The 17,203-nt window shown below is 29.1% G+C and overlaps 5 protein-coding genes across 5 annotated transcripts; 2 read left to right on the plus strand and 3 right to left on the minus strand.

Annotated features, from left to right (window-relative positions):
• Nucleotides 1–1,280: 1,280 nt before the first annotated feature.
• Nucleotides 1,281–2,610, minus strand: Maf1 (repressor of RNA polymerase III transcription Maf1). Its single transcript, XM_011500801.1, has 5 exons — nt 2,468–2,610; nt 2,225–2,374; nt 1,860–2,141; nt 1,667–1,786; nt 1,281–1,578 (listed from the first exon to the last, which is right to left on the minus strand). Exons 1-5 carry the CDS (start codon nt 2,548–2,550, stop codon nt 1,506–1,508), a joined length of 708 nt encoding a protein of 235 aa, XP_011499103.1. The 5' UTR covers nt 2,551–2,610; the 3' UTR covers nt 1,281–1,505.
• A 1,808-nt stretch (nt 2,611–4,418) lies between these two features.
• Wdr59 (WD repeat domain 59) lies at nt 4,419–10,642 on the plus strand. The gene is made up of 20 exons (XM_011500802.1): nt 4,419–4,778; nt 4,886–4,935; nt 5,004–5,139; nt 5,233–5,446; nt 5,538–5,671; nt 5,751–5,900; nt 5,969–6,128; nt 6,388–6,467; nt 6,561–6,627; nt 6,703–6,908; nt 6,996–7,259; nt 7,774–7,924; nt 7,994–8,187; nt 8,263–8,396; nt 8,474–8,683; nt 8,774–8,900; nt 9,324–9,353; nt 9,817–9,974; nt 10,118–10,371; nt 10,456–10,642. The coding sequence occupies exons 1-20, from the start codon at nt 4,725–4,727 to the stop codon at nt 10,593–10,595; spliced, it is 2,913 nt and encodes a 970-aa protein (XP_011499104.1). The 5' UTR covers nt 4,419–4,724; the 3' UTR covers nt 10,596–10,642.
• A 585-nt stretch (nt 10,643–11,227) lies between these two features.
• Ahcy (adenosylhomocysteinase) lies at nt 11,228–14,042 on the minus strand. The gene is made up of 7 exons (XM_011500803.1): nt 13,830–14,042; nt 13,379–13,569; nt 12,521–12,862; nt 12,177–12,392; nt 11,780–12,006; nt 11,495–11,660; nt 11,228–11,411 (listed from the first exon to the last, which is right to left on the minus strand). Exons 1-7 carry the CDS (start codon nt 13,855–13,857, stop codon nt 11,280–11,282), a joined length of 1,302 nt encoding a protein of 433 aa, XP_011499105.1. The 5' UTR covers nt 13,858–14,042; the 3' UTR covers nt 11,228–11,279.
• Nucleotides 14,043–14,489: 447 nt separating this feature from the next.
• LOC105363338 (coiled-coil domain-containing protein 130 homolog) lies at nt 14,490–16,045 on the plus strand. Its single transcript, XM_011501006.1, has 5 exons — nt 14,490–14,515; nt 14,861–15,176; nt 15,249–15,509; nt 15,584–15,722; nt 15,804–16,045. Exons 2-5 carry the CDS (start codon nt 14,865–14,867, stop codon nt 16,043–16,045), a joined length of 954 nt encoding a protein of 317 aa, XP_011499308.1. The 5' UTR covers nt 14,490–14,515; nt 14,861–14,864.
• A 332-nt stretch (nt 16,046–16,377) lies between these two features.
• On the minus strand, nt 16,378–16,935 carry Lamtor4 (Late endosomal/lysosomal adaptor, MAPK and MTOR activator 4). Its single transcript, XM_011501007.1, has 3 exons — nt 16,669–16,935; nt 16,489–16,591; nt 16,378–16,406 (listed from the first exon to the last, which is right to left on the minus strand). The coding sequence occupies exons 1-3, from the start codon at nt 16,738–16,740 to the stop codon at nt 16,378–16,380; spliced, it is 204 nt and encodes a 67-aa protein (XP_011499309.1). The 5' UTR covers nt 16,741–16,935.
• Between the last annotated feature and the right edge of the window lie 268 nt (nt 16,936–17,203).

Genomic DNA, 17,203 nt, shown 5'->3' on the forward strand with positions numbered 1-17,203 from the left:
TTTAATTTATAATAATGTTAATGATCGAGGCTTCTTTTACAATTACAATTATATACATTTGGAATAATTATTATGAACAATTTACGATTTCCATCTCAGTATTATAAAATTAGAATTCTACCTGTTACTATCCTAAACAAAATTGACTACTTCTTTTTTATAATTTTCCTATATTTAAAATATTTGCCTTCTATTATTTTACCTACACATAATTAATGTTTTATAATTATTGATAAATAATTTACTTACTCGTATATTTATAAGATAGTAAGTTTGTATGAAATAACAAGTATACTTTTTAGTTTAATTACTGACATTTTCAATATTTATATTTTTTAAATCTATCTATAAGATTTATAAAACGTAAGTTTTATACATCCACATTTCATAATTAGAATGAATATTTTTTTACATTAAGATTTTGCTTTTAACTTTACACTTTCATACTAAAACGAAATCATTGCTTAGTAAAATATTTTGTTTGCAAATACAATTAGAAGAAAAATTATTTTATGGAAATATTTTTGCATAATATCTAATAATACGGTTGTATAATTATTGATAAGTCAAGTATATCATAAATATTTGTGTAGGTGTGTCAGTGTATATAGGTGTGCGTATGTATAAATATATTATTAAAATACTATTAAATTATTTTAATTATTATTAAAGCAATAAATTATGATTTGAATGAAGAAATATTTGAAAATGTTTTTGGAATGGAAAGTATTTAAAACCAATTATTGTATTGCTTTGAAAATATTTCAAAATCAATATTGCCTTCAAGGAGTGATGTAAGGTACAAATATCGGTTGCATATTAATATATTCAATAATAATACAATTTTTAAGATTTATAATACATACACATACACACACACACACATGTTTATATATATATATATATATATATATATATATATATGCATAAGGCCTCACTTGTTAAAATATTTCTATTATTAAAACATTCATGTAATAATGTTTTTTAAGTATGAATGAAAATAATATAATACTTTATAACAGATTTGATTGGTTATTATGAAACTAGTACGATTAAATTATTTACTCTAGATAATAATATATGTTCAAAAGACAAGTATTTGTACAATGAACCAAAGATTGATTGCAATACGAGCAAATTGATTAAAATAAATAATAAAATATCCATATATCCTTACATAATAATCACTTGATCAAATTTTGCATTAAATTTTGTAAATACTCTACAAAAATTGTATATATGTACATACTACACGTGCACGCACGCAACACACACACACGCTTACACACCCACACATTCGCGCGCGCACAGATATAATTGGTTTTCCTACTTCAAATTATTAATTTTTAAATGCAACAATACAATTTCATAGTATTATTGAATTTAGAAAAATTATTGAACAAAATGAGATTTACAGTATGACAATGCATTAATTGCTTTGCCATTAACAAGTTTATAACTGAAATATATTGTAAATTTTGTAGTTGCATGAAAGAAATTTTTATCTAATAAATATCTTCATCATCTTCATCCATTGTGAAATCACTAACAATACCAGAATCAACCGCATATAGTGGGCTGTAAAATTTAAGCGTTTGGTTAAATTTATTTGAAGTTTATATATTTCATATTTGCAATATTTGAGAATATTCAAACAAATACATACTTTATTGCTCTGCATGTAAAGAATACTATTCTTTTCAGTTTTTTATTATAAAAAAAATAATTAAATGACCATAAGCAGCCATCTTCCCCAAAAGGATCAGATGCTAAATCAGGATTGTAACTAGAAAGAAAGTTTAATGCGAATATAATTTACTCATAAAATTATTTAAACGAATAATGTGCATTAATTTTACCTATAAATATCACATTCATTCATAGATATCTCATCTTCAATTGTAGCCCAAAGCGCAGCTCTTAGCGTACGATAATGATCTCCTGCCGTTGCACTTAAATTACTATCAACAGCATTCATAACCCATTGTAAACTCGGTTCTTTACTAAATTCATGACTTTTTGCATCTGAGAAGTCGTAATCTGGAAAAAATGCTGAATTCAGCGTTGCTATTAAATAAAACAATGTTTTTCGACTAATCGTGTCGCATAGTGGGCCATCATCATCACTGGTAATGCTACGGCTTGAAAAAAAAAAAAGCAAAATATCATGTATAATTGACAGAAAGTCGTCACTAAAAGTATTGATCAGCAATAAATCTTATACCGAAAGTAACTATGTCCCGGAGATGTGCCAAGAGAAGTTTGAGGTGGTGACAGGGCTTGAAAATCATGCGGAGTTACACCTTGTTCGGCATTAAAACGTTTGTACAGTTGTTTATCATTTCCAGCCATTTTACAGGAGTAGCTTTCAATCCTATAAGAAATAAAAAAATTAAAATAAAAATTTAAATATATACATATGTATATATGTGTGTTGTGCGATATATAATTATAGAAGAATGCAGACCTTCCAATAATCTTGCTATCTCCAGTTGTTATGGATAATGCATTGTTTATTGCTTCAAAACGTGTACTTTCCAGTAGCTTCATGTTTGCAATTACTTTTTTTGATATTCGACAATTTTATTGAATATTAATTTTGTAATTACAAAATTAGTGCAGTGGGCGACTTAGTGCAAAGTCATTAAACATATAACTTTGCCTTAAAGTTTCTTAATGCCCAATACTCTGAATAAATTCTAAGGGTATCACGTCTTAGAGTTTTCAATAACGACGAAGAAGAAAACTTATATTACTTCGTAAACTTATGGGATCTTTAAACATTTTTTTCTTTTGTATGAAGATTCCTTTTCTCTTTGAGTGCACAAAATTAATCGACGACTCGACGTTAATGGCCTTGATGTTACACTTTAGGTACATCACAACTTAAGTAAGATAGTGTCAAGAATAAACTTGAAAAAAATGTCAATAGATGCGTTGATCCAAATAAATTATCTTTATTTATTTTCGGCGAAATAAGTAAGTCGCTTTTATATTTTGACTTAATACGTTGTTCTTGAATTATACACAAAAATCTTTCGACACGAATGAATGACAGATCACTCACGTACACTTACAGCAGAATCAACAAAGGAAATTTCCGAATTATTCGTCCTTCTTGATTTGTTTGCAATGACAGAAAGAAAGAGGGAGGGAGAGAGAGAGAGAGAGAGAGAGAGAGAGAGAGAGAGAGAGAGAGAGAGAGAGAGAGAGAGAGAGAGAGAGAAAGCGAGATAGGACTTCGAGAAAAATGGTCGAGGTTCAGCTAAAGTTTATAAAAGGATTGAATATAGAACCAAAATGGCAAGGCTCTCACTGCTCTTCTTCGTTCTGTCTCTACAACCAAAGTAAAACTAAAAAATTCAGAAACTCGTCACCTGCTAATGCAGAAAACAATCCATGATCACGAACATTGCGACTTTTTATTTTCTGTACAAACAAACAAAGAGCCCTTGGTACGTCAAAAAGAGAAAACAGAACGGCACTACTTGCGCGTCGGTTTCTTCAGCCGATGATGACCAGTAAGAAAAACTTGTTAAAGCTTCAATTTTAACTCGACTACCTCTCGTCTCCAAGGCCCTTCAACTCCAATTAATCGTCGAGCACTTAGTCGATTTATTAATACTCTTGTTGCCAATGATCTATAATCCCGCGCTAGAGCACCAATTATTATTGTTTCCCAATAGTTGTGTTTAATGTTGATCCTACCTACTCGCAATCGACGGCTGCCGACTTTGGCTGCAATTTAATGTACGCCAAACTGCGTATATGTTTAGGTGAGCTTGCTGCAGCCAGTACCCGTATACATACGTATATAAAAAATTCTCCTACGAACGCGTACACAAATCCGTATATATGCTACCGTAAGTGACAGAAAACAGAAATAGCGTGCGAGTGTATAGCGTCGTCACGAAGGCGAAGTGCAGCTCTTTGTCTCTCTTACGCTCGTTCGTCCGCGACTTACTCACTGCCCCTCCTTTTTTACCAATTGCCACAGCGTTCTTTTTTTTCCCTTGCAGTTCGCCCCCCCCCCGCCCCCCCCCCCCCCCCCCCCCCCCCCCCCGCCCCCCCCCTCCACACCGCCGCCACCACCTTCTCCTTCTCCTCCTCCAGCCCTGGCCGTACCTATCCCCCTATCCCATCTAGCCCCCGCTGCACCCCTCGCGCTCCACCACCAGGCAGGTCGACGCGCTGTCGGCACCGTCAGGGGCAGCTGACATTTTCTACGTGTGCCACTCCTCCGTCCCGCGCGCGCACGCGCGCACACACACCGCCGGTGCGCTACGGTACGGATGAAGGGCGGGTTGGGACAACGGGGCGGAAAGAGAGAGAGAGAGAGAACTAGCCTAACCCTTAACAATGCCGTGGCCGCGAAACTAGTCGGGCGAGTCGCTGCTGAGTGACGACGAGATGATATTCGAACGGGCCACGGGGCTCTTATGAATGGCTCGACGGCCATTGTTTTATTTTCACGTGAATTATGAAGATGAGGAGGCCAGTCCCGCAAATACCGCGATTAATGCTACCGATACCCGATAAACGAGTCAGCGCCCCTTATCTAATTCAAATTGTGCACCTACGGCTTACATTGATTCTAATCTGAATTCTAATCTACGATTGTCGGACGGTGGACGAATGTCGTTATTGTTATGAGACTTCGCGAATGGAGGCACCGCACAATAGCAACGTTTATTCACTGACATTCTGTTTAATAAATCATTAAGATGTCGAAACGCTGGGGTAGAGATTATGTTGTCACGGAGCATCGAGATCTACAGGTAACGTTGATTAAGCATCGCTTCGGCCCATCATTTTCGCGAACTTTTCGTCTTTCTGCTTGGAGCACACTTTCAACAATCACTGATTACAATGTTCTTCCGTTTAGGCCAACACCATGGCTGTCGATGTTACGGGTAACCATGTACTTTTAGCAGGGTATGTACTTAATAAATGAAATGCTCGTATCAGACACTTTAATTACATTATATACTTTTTTCATGCAGACGTAGGTACCTGGCAGTAAAGCATCTTAACGAAGAGTCGGAGCCACTTAAAAAGTTTCATCGACAGAGCAAATATGAAGTGGGATCCGCCGAATGGAATCCCAGCTTAGCCAATTGTCATTTATGTGCAATATCCGTGAGCCTCTTATTAATTTACATTTTACCAACATTACCGATTCAATGAAGGGAACATTATTCATAAATGTATGTAATTTTCTTTTTTACAAAGAGTAATACTCGTGTGGAAATTTTAAGTTTCATGGGTAACAATGGTAATGATTTGCAACCCATGCACAGTTTACGCGCGCATACGAGAGTTGTTAGCGATTTAAATTGGCATCCTAAAGATCCTGATGTATTGGCTACGTGTAGCATCGATACCTACATTCATATTTGGGATATCAGAGATCAACGAAAACCAAGTTTGTCACTCTCGGCTGTAGGTACGTTATATTTTGTATGAACATTTATTTACTATATGTTTTATATTCGTATCTAAGTGTCTAAGTTTATCGATTGTATTTTGCTTTCAAGCTGGTGCATCGCAAGTACGATGGAATATTTTATCTCCAAATATGCTGGCAACCGCGCACGACGGTGATATTAAAATATGGGATCAACGTAAAGGAAATAGTCCTATACAATACATTGCAGCTCACTTGACAAAAGTAAACGTTCGATTACACGTAGTAATAATCGGCTATTTTGCCGTTTGCATATTTATAGCAATGTGCATCATTTTTATAGATTCATGGATTGGACTGGTGCCCGTTTCATCAAAATCAATTGGCCACGTCCAGTCAGGACTGTACGGTTAAAATTTTTGATACAAACAATCCTCGTAGAGCTGAAAGTATTCTCACAACAAATTCTCCTGTTTGGAGAGCTCGATACACGGTAAGAATAATATTTAGAGAAATTTACAATCTTATTCTTTTATATTTCAATGAAAAATATTATTACAGCCATTCGGCGAAGGTCTAGTTACGATTGTTGTACCACAATTACGCAGAGGTGAAAATAGTCTTTTGTTATGGAACACTTCTAATTTATCAGCACCAATTTATACATTTGTCGGGCATACCGATGTTGTTCTAGAATTTCAGTGGCGTCAACCAAGATCAGGTAAATCGATTATTGTAACAAATGTTAAAATATCATTGTAGTAATTAGACATAAATTCAATTTAAATTACGTACAGGAGTTTTTTTTTCTTCAAATTATTTATGATGCACATAAATTTTATTCATCAATCCCACACGTTATTCGCTGCAGTTTGAGAATTATAAATTATATTACATCGATATTTTGCATCGATAGAAAATTAAATAGACTGTTATTTCATTTATTGTTTGTTTTTTTTTTCTTTTTTTTTTCTTTGTAGAAAAACATGATTTTGAACTTATTACGTGGTCCAAAGATCAGTGCCTGCGAATCTTCAAAATTCCACCTTTATTGAAAAAGGTAAAAATATACGTATATATAATGAATTTTTTTAATAAGTTAAAATTAATTTTTTTATATACTTTTTAAATAATTTGTATTTTAAACTATTAGTTATGTGGACATGATATGGACGATGGTAACTGTGTTTATACACAATATTCGGAAGAAAATAACTTAAGTAATACTTGTTATAATTTTAAAGATATTTCAGGTAATTTTTAATGCTACTCAATAACGTTTATTCTTATTGAAGGAAATTTACAATCCGTGCAAGAATTACAATTGCACGAATCAAATAACGAACGTGAATTAAGCTATCCGAAACCAAATATGGACTCTACAATCTTAAATCATGACAATGAAATTTCTAAACTTGAAAAGGAGACACCATCGCCCACTCAACCAAAAACTTTACAACAAGAATTTTCTTTGATTAATATGAATATACCAAATATAGAAGTACGTGGATTTTATCCGTATGAAATTTCAAATCAAAACTGGATAATATTTCAATATTAATTGAATTATAATTTTAATATCAATTAGGTTAATACAATGGATGCAATAGAGAGAAGTTGCACAGTAACTGCATCTAATAAAAACTACAATGTTGTGCTGAAAGTTAATTTTCCAGGGAATTACCCGTACAGTGCACAACCCACATTTCAGTTTTGTCCTGGAACAACCATAGATAATTCGATAATGACGAAACTTCTTAAAGTATTAAAGCAAACCGCACAACAGAGAGTGAAAAAAAATCGATCTTGTTTAGAGCCTTGTTTAAGACAGTTAATTATCACATTAGAACAGGCAAGTTAAATGTAATGAAAATTCAAATTATTTATTTGATCTTATAAATAATATTAATATTATAAAAAAAAAAAAAAAAAAAAAAAAAAAAAAAAAAAAAAAAAAAAAAACACGATTATAAAATTATAAAATGAATGAAAATTACGTTTAAAAATATTTTGTTTTCTGTTTTTGTTGCTGATACGTATAGAAGATTATTTAATATTTTGAATTTTATTATAAGAAAATTGATTGAAACACATTGATTCGATTTTCATTCTACCTTGTATCACAGTAGAGGGAAAATATTAAAATCTTTAACAAATGTTTTTAATTTAAAATAATAATATTAATATATTTGTTTGCATGTATATCGCACAACTCAATATTTCATATTATCTGCTATTGTTTGATAAAATATAAGCGACTGATAAACGATAAATTGATTTCATAGAAATTTGATTTATTATGTAAAGGAACAATTATCTTATATTTATGTCTTATTCATTTTTGGCATTTTTCATTATTGTTATAGACCTGTGTTAAGGATGAAACAGAAAACGATCATCTGAGTTATCATATACAGCATACTGAAAATTTTCTAAACTCAAATAAAATATGTTCAAATTATCAAGATGCATACATTCCTTTTCCACGAACATCAGGCGCCAAATTTTGTAGCGTAGGTCGGTATAATCAATGTGTCTATAAGCTACGCTACCTATACGATGGTATAAGTTTGAATTTTATTTAAGGTATACTAGTCTGCTTTGGTCGCTCTTCTTATGCGAGACGAACATCTATAAAACCTGAAGGATCAACGCCCCGTGCTTTATCTGCCCTTGGATCAAGCATTAACAACGGAGGGCACTTTATGCAAATTTATCCAAACACATATGTTCAATCCAACGATAATATTTCAATAAGTTCTTTTTATTTTCAAGATCGTGTAATGAAATTTTCATGCACATATTTCAATATAACAAATCGTCTACCATGCATTATTTATTTTATTTGTGTGTAGGTATCAAGGAGAAGCGGTCACAATCAGAATAGAACACATTCAAAACCAAATTATAAAACTTATCATAGTTTAGTAACAATATATGATGCATCGTCACTTTTTTTTGTTAATAAAGAGTTAGCAGAAAAATACATGCAAGTTTCATATTTAATTATGCATTATTTTTGCAGCTATGTTAAAGTATAAGTTTTAATAATAATGATTGTTGCAGAATTAACACAACCGATATACCTGCAATGTGTAACTATAATGCAAACGTAGCTGCTAGTTTAGAGAGACCCGACCTTGTGCAAGCTTGGTGTCTAGCCGCTTTAGTTATTTCACATCCTTTAACTAATTCTCAAAATACATCTAATCAGACAACGGAAGCAGATGCCTCCTGGTCTTTACATCCATTTGGACAGAATCTAATTCACTCCCTGTGTGTAATATATACATATATATATATATATATATATACAAACAAATACAACAATTATTGTTCTACACTCAAGAATTTATTATTTTTTAGAATACAACATTATGTAAATCAATCTGACATACAAATGGCTGGTATGCTAAGCTGTGCGTTTAGCTATAGATCTGAAAATTCCGACATGTCACAAAATCGTTTTATCAGTAAATCTGTAAATGTCAGCGTAAGTCATTGCGTAACAAAAAAAGTTTTAAATTGCTTTCGCTTAATACTTCTTCAAATTTCTTTAATTTGCATAATATAAGCTATGCTGCTTTATATATTCAAAATCACAATATAAAATACGACACCATTAGTTATTTTTATATACCTTGAGAACCAAATCTTGCACGTAATATTTAGCTATAATTTCACATTTTTCATATAAATAAAACAGTCATGCGGATAATTACATGCTACATGAAATTACAATACACGTTCGATTAATCATTAAAAAAGAAATTCTTGCAATGTAAAGTTTAACAATTTAAAATAATTAATTTAAATTAGCCTTCAAAGTAGTGTTAATATTTCAACAATACAATTATTAAAATGTTAAACTTAAATTTAAAAAAAAACTGACACTATCGTATTATGTCTGTTATAGAAGCTTTTTACTGGAAAGTGGTGGCTAAAGGTAAGGCAGCTTCATTTTTCATTCATTTTTAATTATGCTTATATGAATTTCTCACTAACCCCATATGGTTTATAACTAACTAATTAAGGCTTTTAAAAATTGATTGGTTCTTGGGGTTTATTAAAGATTTATTTCATAAGCTGATTATATGCTTTAACATTTAATTAATTTGGTAATTAAGTTTAATACACTATTTTAAGCTTAAATTAACATGATTTCTTATAATTTATATGCAGAATTTATGTGTAAGTTGTAAATATTAAAAATAACATTTCTATTTCTATTTTTTTTTTTTTTTTTTTTTTTTTTTTTTTTTAATGTAATTTTTAATGTAAAAATAACATTTACAATATACATATATATTGTAAGATATTTCAAGTTTGTATAATATATTTATTTATTTTTATATATATTTATTTATAAAATCAACATAATGATTTAATTTTTATATATTTAATTCTAGCCCGGTGGATCACCTTATCATACAATCCATCCTGCAGATACAACTTTAGAAGGGTGGAATTTTCCCAATTTAAAACAAAATCGCTCTAATTCTTGGTCAGAATCGTTAGATGGATTTCAAATTCAAGATACATGCGCCGAGTATGGACGTAATATAAGGTAGTTATATGTACATATAACTGATAAAGTAACAATATATATTATATATATATATATAGTATATTTATAATTTCTATTTACATAAATACAGTAATTGTGTATAAATGTATTAATATATATAGTCGATTAATGCTACATTTTAGACTTTTAGATGAAAAAAATACTTCCTTATATGACGCATACAAAAAAGCATATGCTGAAGTTTTACACAGGTGGAAATTATTAGATGCGCGAGCACAAGTATTAAAGCATGTTAATTCCACTTCACTTGACACGCATAAAAGTATTGAATTTCAAAGCGAATGTCTGATATGTAACAAATCGAGTAAAGGGCCCCAATGCTCTACTTGCAAACGACTAACTTTTCAATGTGCTGTATGCCATATTTCCGTTAGAGGTAAGAATCATTGATACAAAGTCTAATGCTTCTTTATAAATTAAGCGTACAAGTATATTAACGAGTGAAACATCCTTATTTAAGGACCCAGCAATTTTTGTATAGGTTGCGGACACGGAGGTCACACATATCATTTAGCAACATGGTTTACGAATGAAACTGTTTGCCCAACTGGCTGTGGTTGCTGTTGTCTTCAAGAAAATATGAGCCTATTGAAAATGTAAATTCGATGTATATTTTTGTGCTTAAAAAGATAAGAAATGTAAAATAATAAAATTTATATCATGATGTAAATACTATTGTTAATAATAAGTTAATACAGTAGCTGCTTAAAAATAATGAAGCTATTGATATGAACAGTTGTTTAATATTTCATTACATACATAACAGCCTTTAAATTTTAAATACAAAGACTTAAAATAATTAATAGGAAATACCATGATAAATTTTAGTATTTCTTGAAAATGAAACGAAATAAGTGACTTTTAATCGTGTAATTAAAAGAAAAAGAATTTATATTTTTCAATATAAATTTTTATAAATATATAATACATTAAACTTATAAATTTAAACAAATGCAAAGCATGTATATCTTTATAATATAAACAATTAAATATTAAGAAAGTATTTTTAATTTCTATTTTTAAAATAAGCAAGTATTTATTATCATAAAATATTTTCATTACTATATGTTTTTTTAATTATTAGTATAACTAAAATTAAATATTAAAATACTGTTTTTTTTTTTTTTTTTTTTTTAATTAAAATTTGTCTTTATTCGTGTTTCATGGACGCATAAAGGAGCAATTTTTATAAAATATAAATACAATATTAGACTTATAAAATATTTGTTCATAATTCAAAAAGCCTATAAGTTTATTCATAAATTGGAGTTGTTTAGTTAGATATTAATATCTATAATGATCGGCTTTAAAGGGGCCTTCTACAGGAACATCTAAATATTGTGCTTGAGCTGGAGTAAGTTTTGTTAATTTCACTCCCAAATGATCAAGATGTAAAGCTGCTACTTCTTCATCCAGCTAGTTATAAAATAAATATTTGTTATAATTTTAAATACCAAGAGCAATTTTTTTTTTCTTTTTCTTTTATCAACGTAATTTACCTTTTTAGGTAGAATATGAACACCAACTGAGTAAGAGTTAGATTTTGTCCATAATTCAATTTGTGCTAGTGTCTGATTTGTAAAAGAATTACTCATTACAAAACTAGAATGACCAGTTGCACAACCAAGATTAACCAAACGCCCTTCCGCGAGAACTATTAAGTGCCTACAACATTACAATAGAACTAATATTGCACTATCTTTTTATCAATGATTAATCAATAGTTATATATATATATATATATATATATATATATATATATTGTGTGTATTTATAAGTTTCACCTTCCATTACTTAATTTATAACGATCAACTTGTGACTTTATGTTTATTTTTTCAAGTGCATTTTTTTCTAACCACGTAACTTCAATTTCACAATCAAAATGCCCTATATTACAAACTATAGCATCATTTGGCATATTTAAAAAATGATCCCCTGTTATAACGTCTTTACATCCAGTTGTTGTAACGTATATTTGACCTCTTTTCGAGGCTTCATCCATAGTTGTTATCTGTAGTAATAATATTTGTTAAAATTTTTAATTTAATATATGAGCATTTGTTATAAAAGTATTTAAAATAAATTTTAGATATTGTAACTGCACAGAAAAACATTTGAGGACGCAGTGAAAATTATCTACATTTATTTAAAATACATGCAATGTTTTATTATCTTGAATACCTCATAACCCTCCATAGCTGCTTGAAGAGCATTTATAGGATCGATTTCAGTTATGACTACACGACCTCCTAGTGCTCTTAAACTTTGAGCGCAACCTTTTCCCACATCACCGTAACCAGCAACTACGCAAACTTTACCAGCAATCATAACATCCGTAGCTCTTTTAATGCCATCGATAAGTGATTCGCGGCATCCATATAAATTATCAAATTTACTCTAAAGTTTTTAAAATGTAATTTTACATATGGTCAGTTGAGAAAATAAATGTTATATATCTAATAAAAATAATATTTCTAAAATGCTATTAAATTTAAAGTTATACAATAAATTAAAAATTTATCAACCTTTGTGACAGAGTCATTAACATTAATGACAGGAACTTTAAGTTTTTTCTCTTTGAACATGCGATACGCATTGTGTACACCAGTTGTCGTTTCTTCAGAAATACCTTTACAATTAGCTAAGTATTCTGGATATTTATTATGTACAAGATTAGTCAAATCACCTCCATCATCAAGAATTAAATTAAAAGGTTTTCCATCCGGAAATATTAATGTCTGTTCAATACACCATAAATATTCTTCGTCGGTTTCTCCTTTCCAAGCATAAACTGGCACTCCAATTTTTGCCATCGCAGCAGCAGCATGATCTTGTGTACTGAATATATTACACGAAGACCATTGCACCTTGGATTGTTCATTTATTTAATTTAATAGTATAATTTAGTTTATTATCTAATAGTTTAATAGTTTATTATCTAATTGGAATAATTTATTATAATTTATTTAATTCTCTAATATCTCAGATAGCACAATTTTCCTTTATTTACTTTTTAAACGAGAACGTTAATTAACATTTAATTATCACAAATAATACTGCTATATAATATTGTCGATGGATTTGAAGGATTATTTGAATGTTTGTATTGCTAATTAAATATATATATAAATATATATAACGCTTTTTAATACAATCAATTTTTCAAGATCAAAAGAATAATTGATCTTATTATATAATTAGTTAATCGTATAAGTAAAAGTTATTTAAAATTTACATTATACAATGAAGATATACTAAATATTAAATAATAAAATAAATAATGCATGGATTTTGAATCTTATATTAAATAAGCTCTACATCACTCCATCAAACTTATATTTTCTATTTACTTTATTTAATTATAAATAAATATTGATTCTTACCTCTGCACCAAGTTCGATCAATGTTTCAATAAGTACGGCAGTCTGTATAGTCATATGAAGACAGCCGGTAATACGAGCTCCCTTTAAAATTTTTTGGGATCCATATTTCTTGCGCACAGCCATTAATCCAGGCATCTCATTTTCAGCTAAAGTAATTTCTTTCCTGCCCCATTCGGCCAAAGAAATGTCCGCTAATAAAAATGAAGTACATTAAAATTTTACAATTCTAAGAAATTGTTAACTTAAAAGATCTACAAATAATGAATTTTATTTTTTTTTTTTTACAACAGTCATTAGTTATACAATATTATAAGTGAAACAAGACAAAAGTTAAAATTAATTATTAAATAATAATGATAAAAATTTAGTTAAAACAGCATATTGATAAATATAAAACGTATATTAATGTAATAAAAATATGCCAGTTTTTTTCATTCATCAAAATATTTACCAATTTTGTACGGCAGCTTAGTCGTCATTTTTCAAACTTATTGTTTAGAATTATACAAAGAGGAAAATATAATAGGCAAGTAAAATGTGTGAAAGAAAATAGAAAAGGAAAATTTAATTTAAATAGTGGAGCTATTCCAATTTTTCTTGAATCGACACACGTGAATTCCAATTTGGTTATAATTCCACGTTTTTACAGTCCTTATAGTCATAGATCATCATGTTTATATAGAAACATTGAAAATTTTTCCTAACAAGGCAATGATAATTTTGCAAAATTATTTAAAATGAATTTAAATAAATTAAGTTGAATTTCGTTGATCGAATACGCACATTTCCACCTACAATTTCTAACATAATTGTTAAATTTGTACGTGGACATTGTAATTTTTAGAAATCTACAGTGTCAAGAATAGAGTTTCTAGATTAATTTTATAGTTTCGGGTTTTAATAAGTAATTTACAGTAAGTGTAATTACCGTAAAATATTCCCCATAGTCAGTAAAGTTATTATTTTTAGATGTGTCCGTATGACAGGTGGAAAGGAAATGAAATTATCGGTTGTGCTTTTTAAAATTTGTTTCTTATATATTTCATTAATAAAAGAGTTTTCGAAATAAAAAAGTTTGCTTTCAGGATAAATTTGTAAATATAATATTAAGTTAATCGATTGGCTCAATATATAAGAGTGAGTAAGAATTAAGACGTCACTTATAATTAACCTTGTTTGTTATCATTGTTTTTATTTTCATTACAATAGACATAAAGAATAGAAAAAGTTTTGTTATTATGTATTATAATTACATTATATTAGAATGCATTTGTATAGATTTGTATCATCTACAAAATTATTAATTAAAATTGTAAAATTGTAATAAGCATTTGAGTTTTATTTACTTTTGCATTTATTATAATATTGAATTTTAGAATATTTGAATACGTCAAATAACTGCTTATTCATGTCGTTTTAGAAAAATTAATTGATACATACGTGACTTTATTTGCATTTATTGAAAGGTAAAATTTTGTTTAGTAAAATGGGAGAACGAAAAGGACAAAACTTATATTATCCCCCTGATTATAATCCAAAATTTGGGGGAATAAATAAATTTCAAGGAACACACGCATTGCGAGAAAGAGCTAGAAAACTTCATATGGGCATTTTAATTATTCGTTTTGAAATGCCCTTTAATATTTGGTGTAATGGATGCCAAAATCATATAGGAATGGGAGTGCGGTATAATGCAGAAAAGAAGAAGATAGGAATGTATTATAGTACCCCCTTGTATCAATTTAGAATGAAATGTCATTTATGTGATAATCATTTTGAAATTAAGACAGATCCAGCAGTAAGTTACAAAGATAAAAACAAAACTTGCTTAGTCATAAAATCGATTGTACGACAAAATTATATTTTACAGAATTTAAATTATGAAATTGTCAGTGGAGCACGACGTCAGGAGAATCGTTGGGATCCAACGGAAAATGAACAAATAGTTCCAGAAACAAAGGAAGTTTCCCATAGATTATACGACGATGCTATGTATAAATTGGAACACAACATAGAAGATAAAAAAGTTGCTAAAACAAGATCAAATGCTTTAGAAAATGCAATTGCTCTAAACGAAACATTTTGGAAAGATGATTATACTTCAAATTGTGCTCTTAGAGCATCATTTAGGGTGAATAAATAATTAACATATCAATTTAAATGAGAAAACTTTATATAAATAATGTTCATTTGACATTCATGTAGGCAAAAAAAAAAGAAATACAAAAGAAATCAAGCGCGGACCAAATGTTACTAAAGAAACTGGGTATTAATATTAATTTAGTCAGTGAGCATGAAGATGACATAAGATTGGCAAAATTACTATCACAACATAAAACAAAATGTAATATATAAATTATACTTGAATTTGATTTTTACTATTTTTACATATTGTACAAGATTAAAATTTATTATCGTTGTTTAGGTAAGAAAAATAAATTACTACCCATTAAGCAAATGATTTCTGTTGCTCAATCAAGGGAGAGATCAAAACAAAAATCTAGATTCGTATCGAGTACAAAAAACGATGAAAAACTCTCGCTACCTTCTGTTTCAAATACAAACGAACCAAGTTCTAGTTGTAGTACAACAAGTAGTAACGAAAGCAGCAAGCACTTTCCCCTTTTAGTTCATTATGATAACACAAGCTCGGAAAGCGATACCTAATAGTTTTAGTTTAAGTTTTGTAAATATGCAAATAAAAAGGCTAATGAATACTTTATACTTTATTTATTAAAAATAATATAATTTTATATTAACAATTGTTGGATATACACATATGGAATGTGTATATATATATATATATATATATATATACATAAATGTATAAAATTGTTATTTAATTATGAAAACATAAGCAAATAATACATTGTGTATTGATTAATAAAGCAATATAAATAATATACAATATTTTATAACTTTTAAAAATATAAAATATACTTTACTATGAATCATTCTCATTTCTTTTACGAGAAATTAAATTTCAATTAATTGCGGATTTATTGTTGTATTCGTTGCTGTAGATTTTCTTTTAATCACATGAATTTTTTTATTCGATAAACAAATAATATAACAATGATCGTCATATATGATTGAAATTTTTTCAAAACCTTCATTAGATGAAAATGCTTTAAAATCTATTTTATCAGTTAGAGAAACTAAACTCATTATAATATTAGCAATTCTTTCATCATTTTCCAATTCACCGCCAGACTAAAACAAATTATTAATTACGATTACGAAAACATTATTTATTGCACAAATATTAATTGTAAACAATGTATACATACCGTTAATACTGCTCCATCCTCTGTCAATACTAGATAACCAATTTGATCTGGAATTTTTTCCATCGAAAGCATTTTCTTAAAATCTTTATTATAAATATGGTTTATCCAAAATAAAAAACTCTACAATTGTTTATTTTTCACTATTAGTAATATTTGTCAGTTCATTTCAAGGTTATGTTATGAATATTACGTTTGTAAGTGTCAAAACTTATTTTCTCTTTTATATAGAAAATTTATTTAACATTTGTGTTATATGAAAAAAATAAATAAAAGTATTTGATGAAATTTGTTACTCTTGCTTTTTATAATAACGTAAGAAATAAAATTCACAACCATAGAAATACATTGAACATTGTTATTATTAATTATATTTAAACAAAGGCACTGTGGCTTCTACAATTTTTCTTTTATCACAACGCATGCGTATTAATATTTTCAATAGCGGGAGCTTTAATCGAACAGCTTTGGATCTTTAATGAACTGAAAACAAAAACATGGATAGATTGGTTAAAAATTTGTAAGTGTAAAGTATGGA

The sequence above is a fragment of the Ceratosolen solmsi genome, unplaced genomic scaffold, assembly GCF_000503995.2.
Source record: "Ceratosolen solmsi marchali unplaced genomic scaffold, CerSol_1.0 scaffold27, whole genome shotgun sequence".
Classification (NCBI taxonomy): Eukaryota; Metazoa; Arthropoda; class Insecta; order Hymenoptera; family Agaonidae; genus Ceratosolen; species Ceratosolen solmsi.